The following is an 18,551-nucleotide window of genomic DNA, read 5'->3' on the forward strand; positions in this document are numbered from 1 at the left end:
ACCAAAAGAAAAGAAAACACAGTTTGGTTTCAAAAGGTCATGAGAATTGCCTTGGCTCTGCAGCAAAATGGTGCTAGAAGTGTCGTGTGGGAAAAAGGACATCTAATGGCCATCCTCTTAAGCAGAGAGACAGGAAATAGCTTTCTGTCTTAAAGCCTCCTGCTATTACAGCCCTCTGTGTGTAACATACATAGTTTCTTCCAGTAAATGGAGGATCAAGGAGTTTCTGAATTTAAGTTAACTTCATGACCAATAATAAAAATATCTAGCTCAATGTTTTCTTCAYGCCATCATATTAATTCTAAGAGGCCTTATCTAAACCATATAGTACAAAGTATGAGGTCTTTAAAAAAAACTCACAAAATCATTGCCATTTTTTTAATTTCAAATAAGAGTGAGTTAGATTTTATACTTCAGTAATGAAGAACACATTCATAAATTTAGCCTAAATACAAGATTTCTTGATTTTCTGACATAGAATAGCATTTCTTCCCTGTAGACTTCCCACCTAATTAAAGAGCAGATCTTTATGGTTGCATGAGCACTACAACTTTCCAAATCAATAACAAGGCACACCAAATATCATAATGCTTCTTGCCTTTTTATTGTTATAGACAAAGAGGAGCACATGTACCATAATCACTACCATCACAGGTGTAAACTTGCAATGTTACTCTGATCTCTTGGGAGTCAGAAAWCATCCACTCATCATTCACTCCACTTTTTTATCATAATAAACTGCATATATCAACAGTCAGCAACCATTTTGCTAAATAAAAACACAGCCAGAAATAGTGCTTGCTWATAGGCCTTTTGAAGATTCTTTAAGGTACTGGCAGAATACGCATGCACACTAGCAATACACAACCATAGATATGTTGCCCTGYCCAAAAGCTGAGCTGTGCTGCAAAATTCACAGGTTCAGTGTTGGAATTCCACATCCTGCAAAAAGCCAAGTCAAGATCTGTGCATTGCTTAAGTTCAAATCTCAGTGGGAGTAAAGCAACCTAAGGTGAGTGTTTTGCAAAGGGGCTGTTTTAAACCTACTATTTAACTGTGAAACAAAACCTAGTCCGTGGTTAAGAACCTCTAACTATTCCCCATCAGTTACCAGTGTTACAGTGGAGAGCAAAACTATAAAAACAATGAGCTGATCTATCATGTTGCTTCTCTTTTATACAAATTGTATGATTTTGCATGTATTTGTGGGGTGGGGGGGGGAGGAGAATGTGCACTTGAGGGCTGCGTGAACACCCTCAATAAATATTGGGTCCTGATGACAAAGAAAGGGTTTTTTTAGAACACTAGAAAGGACAAAGTGATTTTCCTACTTGAAATGCAAGTGCAAGGAAGCTTTTTCTTGCTTAGAGCCACATGCCTTTCAGATAGCTTTGGCAGAGCATACGGTAATGAACTCCTTTGTGATATTTAGTATGTCTGCAAACAAAATAATAATTTGGCAGTAGGTCACAGTTCCTAATGCCTGCTGGAGTGGGACAAAAAGAGTGAGAGGAGGTTTGAAAACAGACAAATTCATCATAAAGTTTTTGTCTTTACACTGGTATCACTGGAGTGGGGGGTTTCAGCCAACCACAGGTGGACCTCCACCTTGCCCTGGATTCCCTTTACAGTTCATGAAGAGAATTAAGCACTGCTGAAGTGCCAGTCATCTTACCATAAAGAAACCAACTTAAAACAGGTCATGTGAGTCAAAGCCCCAAAACATCTCTTTCTTTCTACTACCTCTAAAAGGAGGCCAGCTCAGCTTTAAGATCAAGATGTACATGTTTGGTCAGCTGCACCCCTCTCTAAGGAAGCACATAAACTCTAAGATAATAATGTCCTGTAAAGTTTGTTGAAAATAATGTCAGACAGGGTGCAGCTCGGTCCTGTGCAGAAAGCCAAGACTACAGGAATGCATCACTGAAATCCCAATTCTGGTCCCAGGCTTTTGTGTAATACACAGACCTGGCATTTGCATTCAGCTTGGGGCTGCATTTCACCTCTAATGAATAAAAAGCACTGCAAAATTAGGGTTTCTCCATGACTTAGCCATAAATTCTACTGCAGTCAAGTCATTCCATATGCTATTTTTTTTCCCCCAAGGGTATTTTCTAGAGACACTTAACAGGCTGCTTTGTGACAGGGGCTCAGGTGAGTCCAGGTCACCACCCATGAAATAGGTTACATGATGCCTCCTACAGCTTGTTGCTTTTGTAATCCCTCCTACTACTCTCACGGAAATATTAAATGATCCTGACACTAGACTGCAGCTCAAGAGTCCAATAACCCTAAAATAAGCTTAGCAATCTTCCTCTCAAGCCAGTTTGCAAAGCCAGGTGATGCACATAAATGTATAATAAGAATGATGATAAAATACGTATTTCCAGCCTGTTTGCTTTTAAAAAGTTGCCAATTACCCTCATAACTTACTGAGCAGCCTGACAGTAAAATATCAGCCAGTTATGGGAAGATAAATAGACATATTAACAAAAGTGGATAAAATAATTTTGAAAACCACTTTTGTTGGGTATGATATTTTAAGTCTATGAAAAATCTTTTATTTTTTCCATCAAGGCCATTTTCTGTTCCTCTTCCCCTGCTCTCCCCTCCCCTGCCAAAAAAAGTGAAAATTAAAACAATTAGAAGGGATCTGTTGGATCTGTTTTTTTCCCCCTCCCCCAGAGTAACAAGGCCAAATCCTGTCTACTGCTACACTGCTTGAATTGTTCTGTTCTTTCTTGTCTCTCACTGATTGCAGCAGGGATATTAACAGTCTCAGCACTTTAACTCCTCACTATGGAGCGAAATTCTTCCTCATATACAGTTCATTAAAAACCTGTGGACCATTTTGGTGGAACTTAAATATTCCCAACCAACAGTTTGCAGGAGATTTCTGGATGCGCAGGCATTTTGTAGGCTCTTTGCCAAAACTCTCTGTAGAGGCCACTGAGAGTGGCTTAACCCAGTATGTGATTTGCTTAATGAAAGACACTTTTCCAGAAGATTTTGGCAGACACAATCAGTTCAATTGCCAGGCAGTATTCATGTGATTACAAATGTTACTGATCGCATTAAGTATTTAATAAATCTCTCCAAAAGATCACAGCTACTATGTGGCTCTGAAGAAATTAATGCTGTGATGCAGATTACTGTSTTTGCTATGTACTGGCCTACTGATACAATCTACAATTGTGGACAAACATCTTCCTTGAACTGCCAAGCAGTCAATGACAACTATTAATTTCTATATAAAACCATGACTGCTTGTAAGTACTTTTAAGCTACACATCTTGCAAAACAGCTTTCTTTTTATGTTAGGACCACATTCTAATATTAAATATATCAAAGAATTATTTAAAGACTATCCTTAGATGTCTTTTTACAGGTGGTATGAAATGATGAGACTCTACTGACTTTCACAGATCTATGGTGATTTGTGTGTGCTGAGGGCCTGGTCTGAGACTCCAAGGACAATATTTGGCTTGAAATATCAGAAAAGTGAGATGCTATCCTTACATAAAACCCATGAGTGAGACTTTGGAACTGTTTCTTCTTTTGATACTTCAGCGGATGCAATATCACATACAGTAATGATAAAACACAGCAAAGTAAGAATGGTCTAACTGAGCTGTACCTGTTTGGATAAAAATTGTTTTCCTTGTGGTGTGGCACAACTTGCATTCTAGATCTTCCTGTAATTTATTGAACAGAACTTTAAAAATGAGTAAGTGTCCATCAGCCAAATCCCCGTGCTCATTTCAGTGTATTGTAGGAAAGCAATCACAGAGGCCTCTCTTTTCTGCTCTCAGGAGGAGGGTTTCTGTCTGCAAAAAAATATGAAATGAAAGAACTGATTATATCACTTTAAAAGAATATATAATTGATTAGGCCTAATCCCTCAGCATAGCTGTAGTCAAGATGCTTTGCTGAGTGAAAAATCACAGTTATTAGTGCTGGTTTTCATCCAGAAAAAGTGATAAAAAATAAGTATATTTAGAACTGGGATGCATGGGGAATATTTTTGTAGTTTAAATGTTTTCATTTTTATAGTTAACTTGTAGGGACTAGGCTTGCAAAATTMTTAAAGTGTGCTTTATAAATGCTGAGCAAAATTCCACTTTCAGCTGCACTGCTTTTAATTCCTTCTAAATGATTGATGGCTTCCTGTTGGTGATGTCTTCAGTACTGTGTAATTTAATTGTACCAGATAGCATGTGCTAAAGGGCCAATTGTGCTCTCAGTTACACTACTGTTTCTCCAGAATAACTATGAGTTAAATCCAGCTGTCTTTCTAACCTTGTTCTCTGAAACTCATAACCTCTCAGGACAGATCTAAGAGTTTGTGGCTTCTATTTTAACCTGAGTTAATTTTTTGACARTTGCCTTATTGCCAACTTGATTTGGAGCTACGCCTCCAGAATACTGTCAACAGCTTAAGAACCTCTCTCTATGCTCATCATTYAAAATTTCCGGGTCTTAGTTTTGCAGAGTCTTGGTAGAAAAGTATTTCCAAGCTTTTTCTCTCTGTATCCAGGAAAAATTAATTTCCCATTTAGATTCAAGGATACTTAAGTATCATTTCCTACATTGTGGTCAAATACCTGAGATATTTTGTGGGTCCTGGTCTCACCTTTTGAGAAACAAAGGCTGAAATTCCTATCGTTTCAGGAGCTGAGTCTCTTGCAAGACTCTCAGTCAAACTCCTAGTGCCAGCAACTCACATCAGCAAGTACAATCGTGACTAAAGAGAAACTTCTTCCTGAGCATAATTTGTGATTTTCAGCTTGTGGTCTAAGGTCCCCAAAGCAGTTTGTGGATTAACTTTGAAGAGTTTCTTAAGAGAAAAAAAGYAAACAGGCTTAAATTTACCAGGAAAAGGGTTCACATTTCTACYGGATGAAACATAAAATCTTGAAAATCACTTGTTCACAATCAAAAATCTCTGTGAAACAACAAAGTCTTTAGCCAGCTGGTGTTCCTTTGACATGATGCCTCCTGACAAATTAAAAACAGCAAGGGCTTGATCAACAAAGATGCCCAGTTCTCATAGGAGTAGTTGGGCACTTCTAAGTAGGGACATGCTCCACCATGCTGCAATGTCCCTGCTGAGCAGCAGGCTGCATCAGCATGGCCATTACCTCTGTCCCTCGTCAGCTCCTGCTCTCTGCCACTCTACTTCTTGTTCTTAGAGTTCAAACTTTTGGGGGCAAAGGCTGTTTTCAAGGCCATGTTTCCCTCCCTTCGCAGCCCTCTATAGCTTTCAACCCAAACTTCTGACATCCACCTTTGCATTAAAGAGGACTTGTTCATTTTCCTTGTCTGTTTGCACTYATCAGCTTACTGCAATGGCGTATGTTATTAAACACTGCTCCACGCTTGTACAATATAATCCCAGATGAGTGAATGCTCTCATTGTTGGGAGCCCAGTAGAGATCCTAGAATCATCTTAACATCACACAGGCTTATTGGATTTCATCGTAATGCCAACAAGCTGTCATTTTTACCACAAACCCTGCCTGGGAATCACTAATGACTATGACTACAGGCAGGAAGAGAAGCTTTGGGAGCATTCAATGGTAATCTGAAAGACTGTGAAAGACAAACCTCAATTACCAAAATTAATTGTGGCCCTCTTGGCATTGGCTTAAGAAGCCATGTCCTCCATGGGGTTTGCCTTGTAACAAGGACTTTCCATACTCAGGAGTTGCTGAATGAAGCTATTTGGRGGTAAAGCCTGAGAAGACAAAGAGCTGGTCAGAAWAAACCAAGCAYKAGCACTTGGGTAAGGATATGCAGGTGGTACTTTTCAGTGAATAGAAGGCCAGAACATGCCATTTGTAGAACCTTGGCCACTGAATTTCACATTAGTATCTCTGTATTACTCAATAATTTGTATAAAACTAAAGCATCTTCATGAAAGGTCTCCAGTCTCAATCTAAAGACAGGAAAAGATGGAAAGTAATCTACCTTTTTGTTATAGTACTACTGAATGCTTGTAGTTGTTGAATGGTGGATGGTGTTCCAGATAACAGGCTATACTTGCTTTGGTGATGGAACTGTTCCTATACCACTTGTTCTGTTGTACTGAGAGCTGCCTTGAATCAGTGCCTGACATCTCAGGCCTCTCTACATCTTTACGGAAACAGAGGCTTATACTGTGGAGGTCTGAAGCYGACATTTTCCTCTACACTCTGCCTTGCCTCTGACTGCTCAGAGCACGGTACAGCACAGCATTGCCCTCTGATGGATCTGCTACTCACTCCACCCTCCAGATAGAATAGTCAACACAGATATGTCTGAATATTTCCACCAGTGGGTTTAAAGGAATCATGCTGCCTTTACTACACTCAGAAAATCTGCCCAGTGCAGCTTAGACAGAAGTCTGGTACCTCCTTTAACTTCCCATGTAAGAACTGTGGTATTAAGGGAACGAACAGAGCTGTGACTGCACATTATCTTGCCATATCATGCATAGGTACAAAACATTTCAGCTGAACTTAATCCAATGGGGTGAACCCCATTTTGTACCAAAACAGCCTGGCTCACTGCAGGAGGAGATTGTACAGCTGATGCCCCTCTATCTGCAGCCAGCAACAATAGTTATTTAGCATTATGGTAGTGCCTGCACAGGAATTTGTTTTGTGAAGGTAACCTATACCACACTGAAAGTTCTTCCCTAATCAGTTTGCTATCGATAGCTCAAGAAAGCTAAAGGCTCTCCAACCTTACTGTGTGGGGCCCTACGTGATTGCCCAAGGTCACAAGAAACCAAAGGCAAAGCAACCTAATCATCCTTGTGTATTATAGTTTAGGACACATGGTTGATTTACATCTCTTTGGTTGTTGYGAATGACAACTGGAGCAGAGGATGACTTCAAATGAACAAGGGGCCCTTCTCACCTACCAGCGGAGACAGCGCTAGCCAAAAGCACTGAGCAGTCACCTAAAGGAACTGGGAGATGTGGCTACAACTTCACTTCACTCAGCAAAAGCTGCTTCCCTGTCATGTTGCCACTGTTYATGAAGCTGTTAGGGAAGAAGTAGCACAAGACATAGATGAGTGGAGCTTTATTAGACATAAGAGACCTGCTGCCCCTTTCATCTTTCAGGCAGCATGGGGACCACCTGTGCATTTTAGATGAGTAAGTCCTACCCTAGTCAGTATTTGTCTGTATTTATGAACCCACATCAGTACACGTTACTAAAATCAGTGTGTTTACCATACCCGGAGGTTTTGTTCACTGGGACTTCTGTACCACAAGACAGACATGTGAATTTATAAAGTGCCCTGTGTGCCAAGTACCTGAGCAAATTCACTTCCTCTTTTTCCATCAAGAATATTGATGYATAAGTGAGGAATATATGTGCTTCCCTTTCTTCTCTATCAGCCCTACTCGCCTTTTCTCCTGCCCTCCCATTCACCTTCTGCTCCTGTCCARTGTGGTCAGTCCATAGCTCAAAAGCAATGTTTTGAGACAAGGAGTGAATCATCTTTCTTATTCTTTTCTCCTTCATACATCTTCTTTTCTTCTCTATTTAATGCAGGAACTGTCTGGGTAATTCCTTGGCCTGTTATGCAAGAAGTCTGACTAGATGATCTTTAATGAACCTCTCCAAACTGTGAAAAATAATCTGTACTTGGTACAATCCTATTTGCTGAGATGGAAGTGAGTCAGCAGAGATGTCATGTCTGCTGTATACAGACAAGCAGACCTGGCTACTGGGAGATAAAGGCTAAGTAAAAACATTTCTATAGAAACGCATACCCGTGTGTCTAGATTATACGCCGTCTTCTTTAAATCCTGCAACGCCCTCTGCATGAACTCAAACGCATGGCAGTCAACACAGGGACGACCTGGAAAGAGGTACATTAAAAAGGCATCACCGTCAAAGAGGAAATACTCAGAGATCCTGTACTGCCAAAAGAAAACCAATTTTGCCAGGCACCCACACATGCATGTATACAAAGTTAGGGCTGTTTGTGGACAAAACCATATCTATCCGTGTGCAAGTGCTCACTTCATGTAGAAAGACAAGCAAAAGCAAATGAACATTTTGCTACGTGTGCTCTTCTGAACACAGGCCAGGCTTGATTCTGCCAGGTGCTGTGTGCCTTCAACCCCCAGCCTCTTGCCTTAAAATTAAAATCCTCGGCTCCTGCTATACTCTGAAAATAGCAGTTTGCAGTGGTTCAAAAATCAGAAAGGCAGGTCTGTTTTTACAGGAGCCCTTACAGAACAGCTTGGCAAGAGACAGAGCCAGATCTGTATTTGCTTCCTTTCACCTGCTGCTGTATTTTCTCTCTGCCAGGAATGCAAAGCGTCCCACTGTCTCTGCAGCTGGTGCCGGCGTGTGTGCACAGAGGGGCAAGGCTGGGAAAAGGCAGAGAAGAGGAGGAGGAGGAGGAGGAGGAAAGGACTTGACAACTGAAACGGCTCACTTCTATCTTGGGCCTCAGCTTTCCTGCTCTGCCAAGATTCACCCTGCACTGATCTCATTCCTTGTCATTCAGTCACAGAGTTAATGAAGTGTGGGTTTTCAAGGGAAAGGATTGCAGATACCAGAGGAGATGCCTGGGGAACGGAAGGAGAGAAATGTCACACTGATCACAGAGCACCCCTGATGGGGGAAGTGCTAAAGTCCTTGTCATAACACAGCCACTTGTGCTGCTCTGACACAGCAAAGTGGGTGCAAAGCTGCTGCTTAGTTAAGGAGCTCCCTGGTGCCAGGGGCCTCCTGGGCAGCGTTGCAGGACCCCAGTCCTTGCTCCCTGTTGGGCAGCASGCATTTCTGAGTTGGGCCTCTTGGAAGGGAACAGTCAGCATGGTTCTGGCTCTGTAACTCCCCAGCAAACCTCTTCGGGGCTGTGACCAGTTCAGGAGGTATTTCTGTCTCAGTCAACCTCCTCCATCTCCCTTCCACACAGCTCACAGCTCAGGCAGATTCAAAAGTCAAGCCAGGGGTTTCATCCCAGGGAKGTGGGGAAATGCAAAGTCCCCACCTCCATAAGAACAGCAGCACTTGCTAAGACCCTCTCTCCAGGCCTGAGAWAAGTAGTGACAAGGTGGCTTTCAGCATGTTTTTAGGACACTCAAAAAAAMCCCTGTTTTCAGTATTTCAGTAGTCTTAATTGTTTAAGTAGTCTTAATTGTTTTTACTTCGGAGCATGAAATAGAGCTCTGAGAAAGAAATCTGCATCCTTGATGTGCTATCAGCAAATCTGTCATTACCTTGGTGCTGTGGCCTGCTCCTTATTGCCGTGGTCCTTTTGGAAAGCACGCTGCCCTGGCTCCACTGCAGGAAAGCGCTGCATACCCTGAAGTGCTCGTAACCAAAATGTTCTCAAAATCAGAACTCACAGGAGAAAAAACAAACTAAAGGTCACAAATGAATGTCTCCCGCCCCTGGCAATGTGGAGAAAGTGTCTTTGAGGAGACCAATGAATTTCATAGTCAAACCCTGAGTGCAACCCAAGAAGCCTTCCCAGGCCCTCAGAAAGGCCATAGCTCTGCAGGAACATTCGCTGGCATTTACGCTGGTCGAGCACGTCGATATGGACAGGTATTACAGGAGATACTAGTGGAATGGCACATCCAGGCCAAGCGATTATTGCACTTCTGCTAGCCCTGTGAAAGGAGCTGCTCAGGCGTCCAAGCAGCTTCGGCAGAAAAATGGYGGAAGCACTGAGGGTATCTGCCCATGCAGATCTATTGGTTCTGGATCAGACTAGCACAGAGCAACAAGAATGCAGTTCCCCAAATAAAATAGATTAGGCAAGAAGGAGGATTTCCCCACTCCCCTAAAAGTCTATAGCTASCAGTCACATTAATTTACCCATTGCTTCCTGAATCCATGTTAACTTTTGGCATTTACAACATCCTGAGGTAATGAGTTCCACAGCTCAGCTATTCATTGTGTAAACAAAAGACTGATTCTGTCTGCTCTGAATTTATCATCTTCTGGTTTCATTTGCTGCCTCTGCTTTTTGCACTGGAAGATACAGTTGGTCTATATTCATTATTTTTATTCCACTTGTGACTCTGCTGATCTTTCTCACTCCCTGCTTAGTTGTCTCCTTTCCAGAGTGAAGAGTATTAGGCCTGTCTAGCTGGACTCATCCTCCTCTAATGCTCTCTGTATTTTCTGTAGGATGCCTGTGGACATTTCCTCCAATTAACTATGTCTAAGGGTCTGGTTTCAGAAGGGGTTAAGCAAATTTAAGTGCATGCGGCTGTCAATAGGAGCACTCCCACGCTCCCTTCTGTCCTCGGCTAAGTGGTCCCACACCTTCCCTTGTTCACACTGCAGCTGACCATGCAGTTGCTTGGTCAGTTGATCACTGATTTTTTGTTTGTTTGTTTGTTTTCTAGAGCAGTGACTGAATGTACAAGTCTTAGGGCCCGGACAAGAAATGGGGCAAGGACAGGAGGCTAGGTTTTAGRGAAGGGCACAGGCAGCATAAACTTACATCAGCTTACGGCAATCATGAAATCAAACCTTAAGTCACATCATAGCAAAGTACAGCAAAGTGATATTAATTCCTTGCTGACAGCTGGGAACAGGCTATCATTCATTGGGAGACTTAACAGGTTTGTGGATTAACATAATGAGAATTATCAAGAGTCAGCTATAATTCTTTAAATGGATCCTGTCAGCGTGAAGACTATATGTGTCTGCTTGGAGAGAAGTGGGGAAGGAGAGCTTAAAATGTGCTTCTTGGCCACATTCTTGGAGAAGAACTGGAACTGAAAACACTGTGGAAGTCTAATTTACTTTCCCTCACATGTGCACTGCATTCATTCTTTGTGTTTCAAGCACCTTGGCTAATGAAAYCAGACTGATCAGCTTCTGTTCTTCAAACTCCACATTTCAGCTTTTGCAGTGGGTTATTTGGGTTCTAAATGCAATGGGAGATTGGAGAAATTACTTAATTTTTTTTAGTGGATTGCACTGAACTTTAAAGAAAATCCTCTGCAAACATTCGTAACAGCACTTTATACTTGAATAGTCTTTTGCAAATGCAAAGTGCTTGTGTATATAGTACAAGGACCAGATTAATCACTGCTAATTAGCGTTATTCATAATAAGCTAGGCATGGCTCTTTGATTTGCTTATAAGCAAAGCGTAAAGTAGGAGATAGTACTCTAGGCCAGATATCACTGCCACCYCCAGGGCAGTATCTTTCAGTAATACACAGAACTGTGACTCCCTCACACCTCTCCACTGTGACTCGTGCATCCTCCACACTTGCACTTACCTCTCCTATAACCAGCAAGGACAAAACACCATGGAACTGAGCATACTGGGTCAGTAAATGCCTCTATTTTCCTCTATCCTTRGCAAAACCAGAATTACTATGGTCAATGTACATCATGTCTCTCCAGCTAGAACCTGCACTACAGTCTCTCTAGGTCATTTAGGATCATATCAGTTTACATGGGCTGACAGTATGGACTTAAGCACCTGTAATATGGCAGATGCACATATGAGTWGCTCTTCTTCCCAACTTCTCCCAAAATAGGCCAGTACTATCAGCTCCTTGGTGAGAAATAGTCAGTGGAGCTGTCTTGTAGGACAATATGTAGGAAGGTCTATACTAGATCAAACTGATGGTCTGTCTGGCCTGGTGTCTTGCCTTCCAWAAACTACATACCTCATAGCAAATACCTGTGCCCAGGAGCCTTCCCAGGCTTTAAGAAGAGCTGGCATGAAATAGTTCATCTCTGTGAGAATAATCTCTTGGCCTTCCAGATAGGCAAATGGCCTCCTGTCATGGACAGAACTGTGCCAGGGGCCATTCTAGCCATTTATATCATGTTCCCATGCCAGGGAACAGCCCTGGGCACTGTTTACTTTCCTGGTATAGATCTGACCTCCACTGCCAACAACAGATGCCCACAGACGTGCACAAGAACATGGCAAACATGCAGGGATATGTCCCTAGAAGACCCTCCCAGGCCTCAGCAATACTTGGCTTACAAAGTTCCCAAGTCASAGGAGGTGCTTCTGTATCTAATAGTCTTTTCTGAGATTTTTCTTTCTTGAGTTTAGCTAGTAAGTTCTGATGTAAACTTTTAATCTAAATCAGATCCTATATAAACTTTCAGCATCCACAGTGTCCTAGGGAATGAGCTCCACAAGTTAACTATCAGAAATAGCACTAATGAGCAGAGGAAAGCACTTAACAGCAGCGCAGCACTCTCAACAACTGGATAATTAGGGGCATCCTGGGTTCCTTGTTGCCTTAAAATTCAGCCCCTGCAGCATCACAAAGCAATTGTGATCAACTGGGAGCCTTCCTCTTGGCCTGGTTTCAGACAGAAATAATGTTCTAGCATTTGTAGCAATGCTAGCAGGATAAAGCTGCCAGGCTCCATTATTCAGGACGGAGCAGCCTCTCTCCTCAGAAGCACTCAGGCCTGCCTTCAATTCCTCATTCTCACCTGCAAGAGCAAGACAAACTACAGAATCTTTCTCAAGGTTCTTCAGGGGACTCAGTAACCTGGCCACAGGATATAAAAAAGATTAAATAACATGTTGAATTAGGGTGAGAATCTGTGGCCAAGATACCATTCTGCAGAAAAAATAGGAGTTTCCACTACACAAATGGAACAAGGAATCACCCTATACTTTTTCCTCAAAGTGTGTATTTCATTGACCTGCCTCTGCTAACAAAAACACACAAAAGGCACATACAATTTATTTTTCAATCACCATTTTCTCCTTGAGAAGAAAAAATGGACTACTTGCCACAAAAATTATTCAAGTTAATGCACACCTGGAAAGCAGACAGACGGAATAGATATGAGTGTGATAGGAGAACTAGAATAGAACAGACTCAAACTTAGCACTGTCCCACTAATAAAAAAAAAAAGAAGAAGAAGAAGAAGAGAATGGAATCTATAGAATATAGATCTATGGATAGCCATAGGTTTGTTTAAAAAGTAGTGATTCTATTCTGGAAGAATAATATGCAATGACTAAATCAGACCTGGGATAAAGGATTTTTCTTTGGTAGTCATGTAAAAAGACTGCTATGATAAAAGGTAAGTGTGACTACTAACTAGAGGTTGGTTTGTATGCGGTTATCTTCCTTTTTTGTCTCTCCAGAGGCTATTTTACATTTCTAATGAGTGGATATGTCACACTTGTCCTCAACAGAACACCCTGAAAACATTGCCTAATATCTTTGTACTATTGCCTCGTTTTAGAGCTAAGAAAGTTGAACTAGAGACTTGCTCAAAAACACAGAGGAAATTAATAGAGCTGTGATCTAAATTCAAGAACTCCCAGCTCCATGGGCTGTATGCAATCCAATCTGTTGTGTTTTATTATTTTGCTTTGCAGAGTAGCAGCATGATTTCAGAGATCAGTCTATGTTTTACAGATCTGCTGTTTAGTTCAGTTTCCCCTGTGTCAATCCATAGTAGTTACAAAAAAGCTGAATTTGACCTTTTGTTCTAACCAGACACCAAAATACAGAAAATGCAATGCCCTAGCAGAAAAAAAAAAACATGATTTCCCTTCTAACAATACCAGTCAAGCAAGGACTTTGTATACATAGTGGCAAATCTGGAGACACAGCTCTCGAGAAGCAGAACAAAAAGACCTACAACCAAAGAGTTTTCAAATAAGCTCAGATGAAAATTGCAGTATGCTGTTATATTTTTTTTCCTAAGTAACTACTAATTCTTGCTTGCTGTTTCTGTAAGTGMTGTTTTCATGTGGTTTGCTGACAAGTTATAAAGTCATCATTACACCCTCACATATGAGGCAATGCAGTATCCCCCTGGAGCTTAAGATCTGTGTGGAAGAGGTGGGTTAACTAAAGGAAAGAAAGCAAGCAGTGCAGAGGGAAGGAATGAGTGCAGCACGGCAGGGTACATACTTTCTGCTGGAATGACACTCCCAGAGTCCTGGCTGGCCCCAACAAGCCTCACGCTTAGTAGGCCAACCACCGAAATGAACGGGATCGCCACACGGATCACGCTCCAGACAGACGGCAACGCCATTACTCTCATCAATAATTCAAGCTGTCTTCTCAGCCTGAAATGAGGAGAAATAGTGAAAATCAGCTGCTTTCTCCCAGCACGCTCTGTCCCCCCCAGGGAAGCAGACAAGACATGATAGGCACAGATCTACATGTACACGCAAACCCACATGCACACATCACTGCAGCAGCATGCCATGAACTTGGAGATGTGATGCACCCCCAGGGCCAGTTTGCTAAATACCTGATCTTTCTCTTCGCTTATGTGACAGACCCTTGGAAATAGCTGCAGCARACAGGCGAGACTCCACGCAGCCACACTGAGCATGCGTCCCTCTTGCATCTCCCCCTTCCCTGATTAGGGTCATTGCCATGGAGATTTGCTATAGCAACACTGAAAAATTGGAGCTGCCAAGTGGAGGAGAAGATTTAAAGGGACCGCAATGATGGTTGCTGCTTTACTCATGCATTGCCTCTGCTCCCAGAAGGCCACTTCCTCTGCTTGGTGAACATCGGTTGCTGCAATCTGAATAAGAGGGACTTGGCCAATGTTTGTGTTTGTTTCTTTTATTCCCCAAAGGACTATGCTGAAATATGCAGCACCCATCTCTTGCTTTAGCTGTAATTTACTTAAAGTGAAATTCTGTTCCAGGAGGTTTCAAGTGAAATGAAAACTCACAAGTTTGCTTGGAAAAAAACAGACCTGCCACTGACCTCTTGCTCTCTGTGTCGAACCCCATTAAAGGCTTAGTGCAACTCCGACAATAATGAATCCTTGTGGACAACAGCAATGCGCATGAGCCAACTGGGAATATAAATCCTGCGCAGCATCATGCTAGGTAGCCATGATAACAGCCCAGTCAAAACTGATGCACTGCAAAATTTTAAGAATACTCACTTCAGACTCAGGTTTTGATCTGGCATTTTGCTAACAGGCTGTGTTCAGAAGAAGCTCAAGCATGAATCTCCTCAATAACTATCTGGCTGAAATCAAGCCCTTAGAAAACAAAGGTGATGCTTTTTGGAAAAAAAGAGAGAGGCTTTGAAGACCTGGTTGCCACAGAGAGTAGTTAAAGATTCAAACTCAACAGCATATCTGTTCAATCCACTGCTTTGCGATTCTCTTAGGGAAACTGTTCTACCTTCTCCCACTTGCTGGTCTGTAACAGAAGGATTAACCTGCCAAATTGTGGAAGTATCAGCCTTCCCAGGCTGGGACAGAATTTAACATTGACTTTCTTCAGACATAAGGATTATCACCAGCAATATTCTTCTTCCATTTTGCTTGCTTCCCTGTCTTCCCTCAGAACTACTTCTCACATTCCTCATTTCAACTCCTATGATTTTGAGTGAGGTTAGTCTAAATGTCACCTCAAAAGACTCCAGGCTCTCGACTGTTTTCTGACAAAGTGGAATTGCTTTGTGCACATGAAAGAGGACTTGCAGAGGATCGGCCCAGAGCAGTGGATTGAATTCCTATAGGAATGACACACTGAGCTAATTTTTAGCTCCAAAATGCAGCTGCAATCCAGCTTGCATTGTGTAAAGGGTCCAAATGAAGGTCTTGGTGAAAGAAGTCTTCAGAAGGYGTGTTAGGACACACATGTTTCTCAAAGTGGTTCCACTGATTCCAAAGGAAGCTGAGACTCCTAATCCAAGCTCTGAAGTTGGATGGCTAAAGTTAGACTAGGTGAGATTGCCCATTTTAACATTATTTATCTTTTCTCATGCCCTCAGATGCCTCTTTAAGGGAACAGCTCTATAAGAGCCAAGATGTAATGGGAAAATATTGCAAAGTTTGACTATACACTCATCTAGGGCTGGTCACAAAGTGTAGCCCTCTTCAGCACAGTTTTAAATAACACCAAATGGAAATTCTGGAATGAAATCAAAACTTTACACTTCCATCAGCGCTGGCATATGTGTTCCTTGAACATAGACACTTTATGGTCCCATGGGTCATATCACACTTGTCATACATGAGCTTAAAGAAGAGGACAGCAAAAGCAAAAGCAACTACCTACAAATGCAATAACGTTTGACAACATCAAGCTGCTGTTTAATACTTTTTCAAGGTACCAACATAGTCTTTTCTAAGAGTAAACTCTTTCATAATTGCTTGGTCTTTCCAGTAGGTAAGTAGAAAAAGGAGCACAACCCACAATAGTTCCCAAATTCTTTTTTCTAAAGGCAGCCCTGCATCAGGAATTTAGGTCTCAATTCCCAAGAGCATTAGCCACCAACTCCAGGTGGTTTCAAAGAAAGTCTAAGGCCTGGCTTCTATATTTTTCATTTTTGTTTCCCATATTTTTAAATGTAAATGAAAGAAGAGCCTCTCAGCATATCTGAGAATGTCTTAAGTTTTGTCTACTGTGCTGGTATATGTGGCTTTATGTTCTCAAGGATGAAACTAGACTGGTAAAAAGGAAAATCAAAGCTATGAAACACAGTCCGAAAGGATGATTGGGAGACAGATGCAGAGATATAAACCTCAAAGCCATACCTCATGGATACCTACCTCAAGCCTCAAAGCCTGTGTCTAACCAGTCCAGCAGCTAAAAATTATGTTTTCAGCCTTATTGACATCCCTGTCCTTGCATAAGAACAGCATGATGGGCTGTAAATTGTCTAGATCCCTCCTTAAAGCTCTCAGCAACCTACAGTTAGCATGAGCAACTGTCAGTGTAGGTAACCAATGTCAGATCCCAAAACAGTACCAACAGTGACAAGAACAGCTGCTGCTGTGCTGTTGCATGGTCCCTAACAAGAGCAAAGGACATAAGGAAAGGTGACATCTCAGGGCAGAAAAGCAGTCACTGAAGTAGACATGTTAGCAGCCTTAACTGCAAAAAGTTACATTCTTACAGTGAGAGAAGAAAACATGTAAACTTAATTAAAATCACTAAGATTAAAGGCCTTAATTAAAAATATATGCATAAAAGGTAGAGGCGTGCAAGGGCCCTAATTTYAGAACTCCCTGGGGAGTTGGCTTCAGGATCGTTTCTGATACTGTGTCACACAGTGTCCTCAGAAGTAAGCTAAAGAAACTATTTGAAGGTCAGCAAAACTGGCCAAGTAATTCTGCTGAGAGTTAGCAATGGGTCACTGTCTCTGTAGAGACATATATCTCATGGGGTTCTGCAGAGACATCTTTTGGGTCAAGGATTATTCAATATTAATTGAATGGATAATGATTAAGTGGAGGGGTAATTTTCAGTGGTTGTAATGCCGGCCTGGGAGGCTATAGGCAATGCTGAGTGAGGGGACTAAAATTCTAAATGACACAGATAAGTTGAAAAAATGGTCTAAAAACAATAAAAATTGATAAAGGGGAGAACAAGCTATACTTCATCAGAAATAATCAACTGTACATACACAGAGTGGGGAACAGCAGCTTAAGTGGCACTTCTGTAAAAAAGATAGAGAACCACAAGTTGAAATAAGTCTACAATATTGCCAAAAAAGACAATTATACTGGGATGTGCAAAAAGGAGTGCAAGATCTTAGACTCTATTCGGCACAAGGTCTTAGTTTTGGTTACGGCGTCTAGTTTTGGTCATGGCAGTGCAAGAATGCTATGAACTAGAAGAACCCCAACAACAGCAGAAATGATCAGAGGTTTAGAAATCATGCTTTCCAAAAACAGTTGAAAGAACTGAGGTTATATAACATAAAGAAGAGAAGGGGATATGAATTCTTTTTAAGGACATAAAAGGCTGTTGCATAGAAACTATTGTTCGGTTCATCTCTGATGGATCACACAAGAAGTAACAGGTTAATTTGCATCAAAGTACGATCAAAGCCCCTGGAAAACTTCCATTTCTCCTTTCTCAGTTACCAGGGCAAAGGCAACTTTTTCTGGTCTGAACAAGATGGCTGGAGAGCATTCACATTTTGGGATGGGTTACTGATACAGGAATTCAGAGACATTTGGCTACAGTGCAGCAACCAGGGCCCACAGCTTTGTAATTCTCACTTAAATAACTATTTTACAGTCTTGTAGATGAGTTGAGAGGTGACAGGCTGCTACACYGTAGACATTTTAGCACACAAATAGAACAAACTGTTTTTTTTTCCTGATACTCTTCTCAGGCTGTGAGCAAGACTGAAAATCAAACTACTGTATCCTTATTTTGTCTTTCATGCCATGAGATAATGATTCACTTTTGTTTGATGGCTCAGTAYCTTTTTTAAACAATAAGGTAGAGGTTTGGTGATGGAAAAAATTCTCCTTCATGAAATGATAAATTTGCTGTTGGCAGTGATGCTTGACAAATTCTYCATCTTAGAGCTTCCTGGAAAACCCTTCAAGAATCCAACCACAAGCTGAACTCTGGTCAGCTATGAAGGTTCAAGACACTGCAGCTGTCCCAGTGAAGTCCATGCAACAGTTCAAGAAAGACATGTATCTCCAAACAGGGAGCATGATAGAAACTCAACACTGAGATCCCCTTTAGTGCAGGAACTATTCAATTCCAAGAGGCCTCTTAAACCACAGTGTCAGATGTGGGAAAGAAACCAGGCTAAAAATCTTTCACAGTTTACCAAAAATCAACAA

At 41.6% G+C, this 18,551-nt stretch overlaps 1 protein-coding gene across 1 annotated transcript; it reads right to left on the minus strand.

The window, feature by feature from the left end:
- Positions 1-582: 582 nt before the first annotated feature.
- On the minus strand, positions 583-14,336 carry NICOL1 (NELL2 interacting cell ontogeny regulator 1). The gene is made up of 4 exons (XM_085309660.1): positions 14,238-14,336; positions 13,892-14,049; positions 7,770-7,858; positions 583-3,827 (listed from the first exon to the last, which is right to left on the minus strand). The coding sequence occupies exons 2-4, from the start codon at positions 14,022-14,024 to the stop codon at positions 3,762-3,764; spliced, it is 288 nt and encodes a 95-aa protein (XP_085165786.1). The 5' UTR covers positions 14,025-14,049; positions 14,238-14,336; the 3' UTR covers positions 583-3,761.
- Positions 14,337-18,551: the final 4,215 nt, after the last annotated feature.

This window comes from Rhea americana, unplaced genomic scaffold (genome assembly GCF_003343005.1).
Source record: "Rhea americana isolate MKP2758 unplaced genomic scaffold, rheAme1 scaffold_30, whole genome shotgun sequence".
Lineage (NCBI taxonomy): Eukaryota > Metazoa > Chordata > Aves > Rheiformes > Rheidae > Rhea > Rhea americana.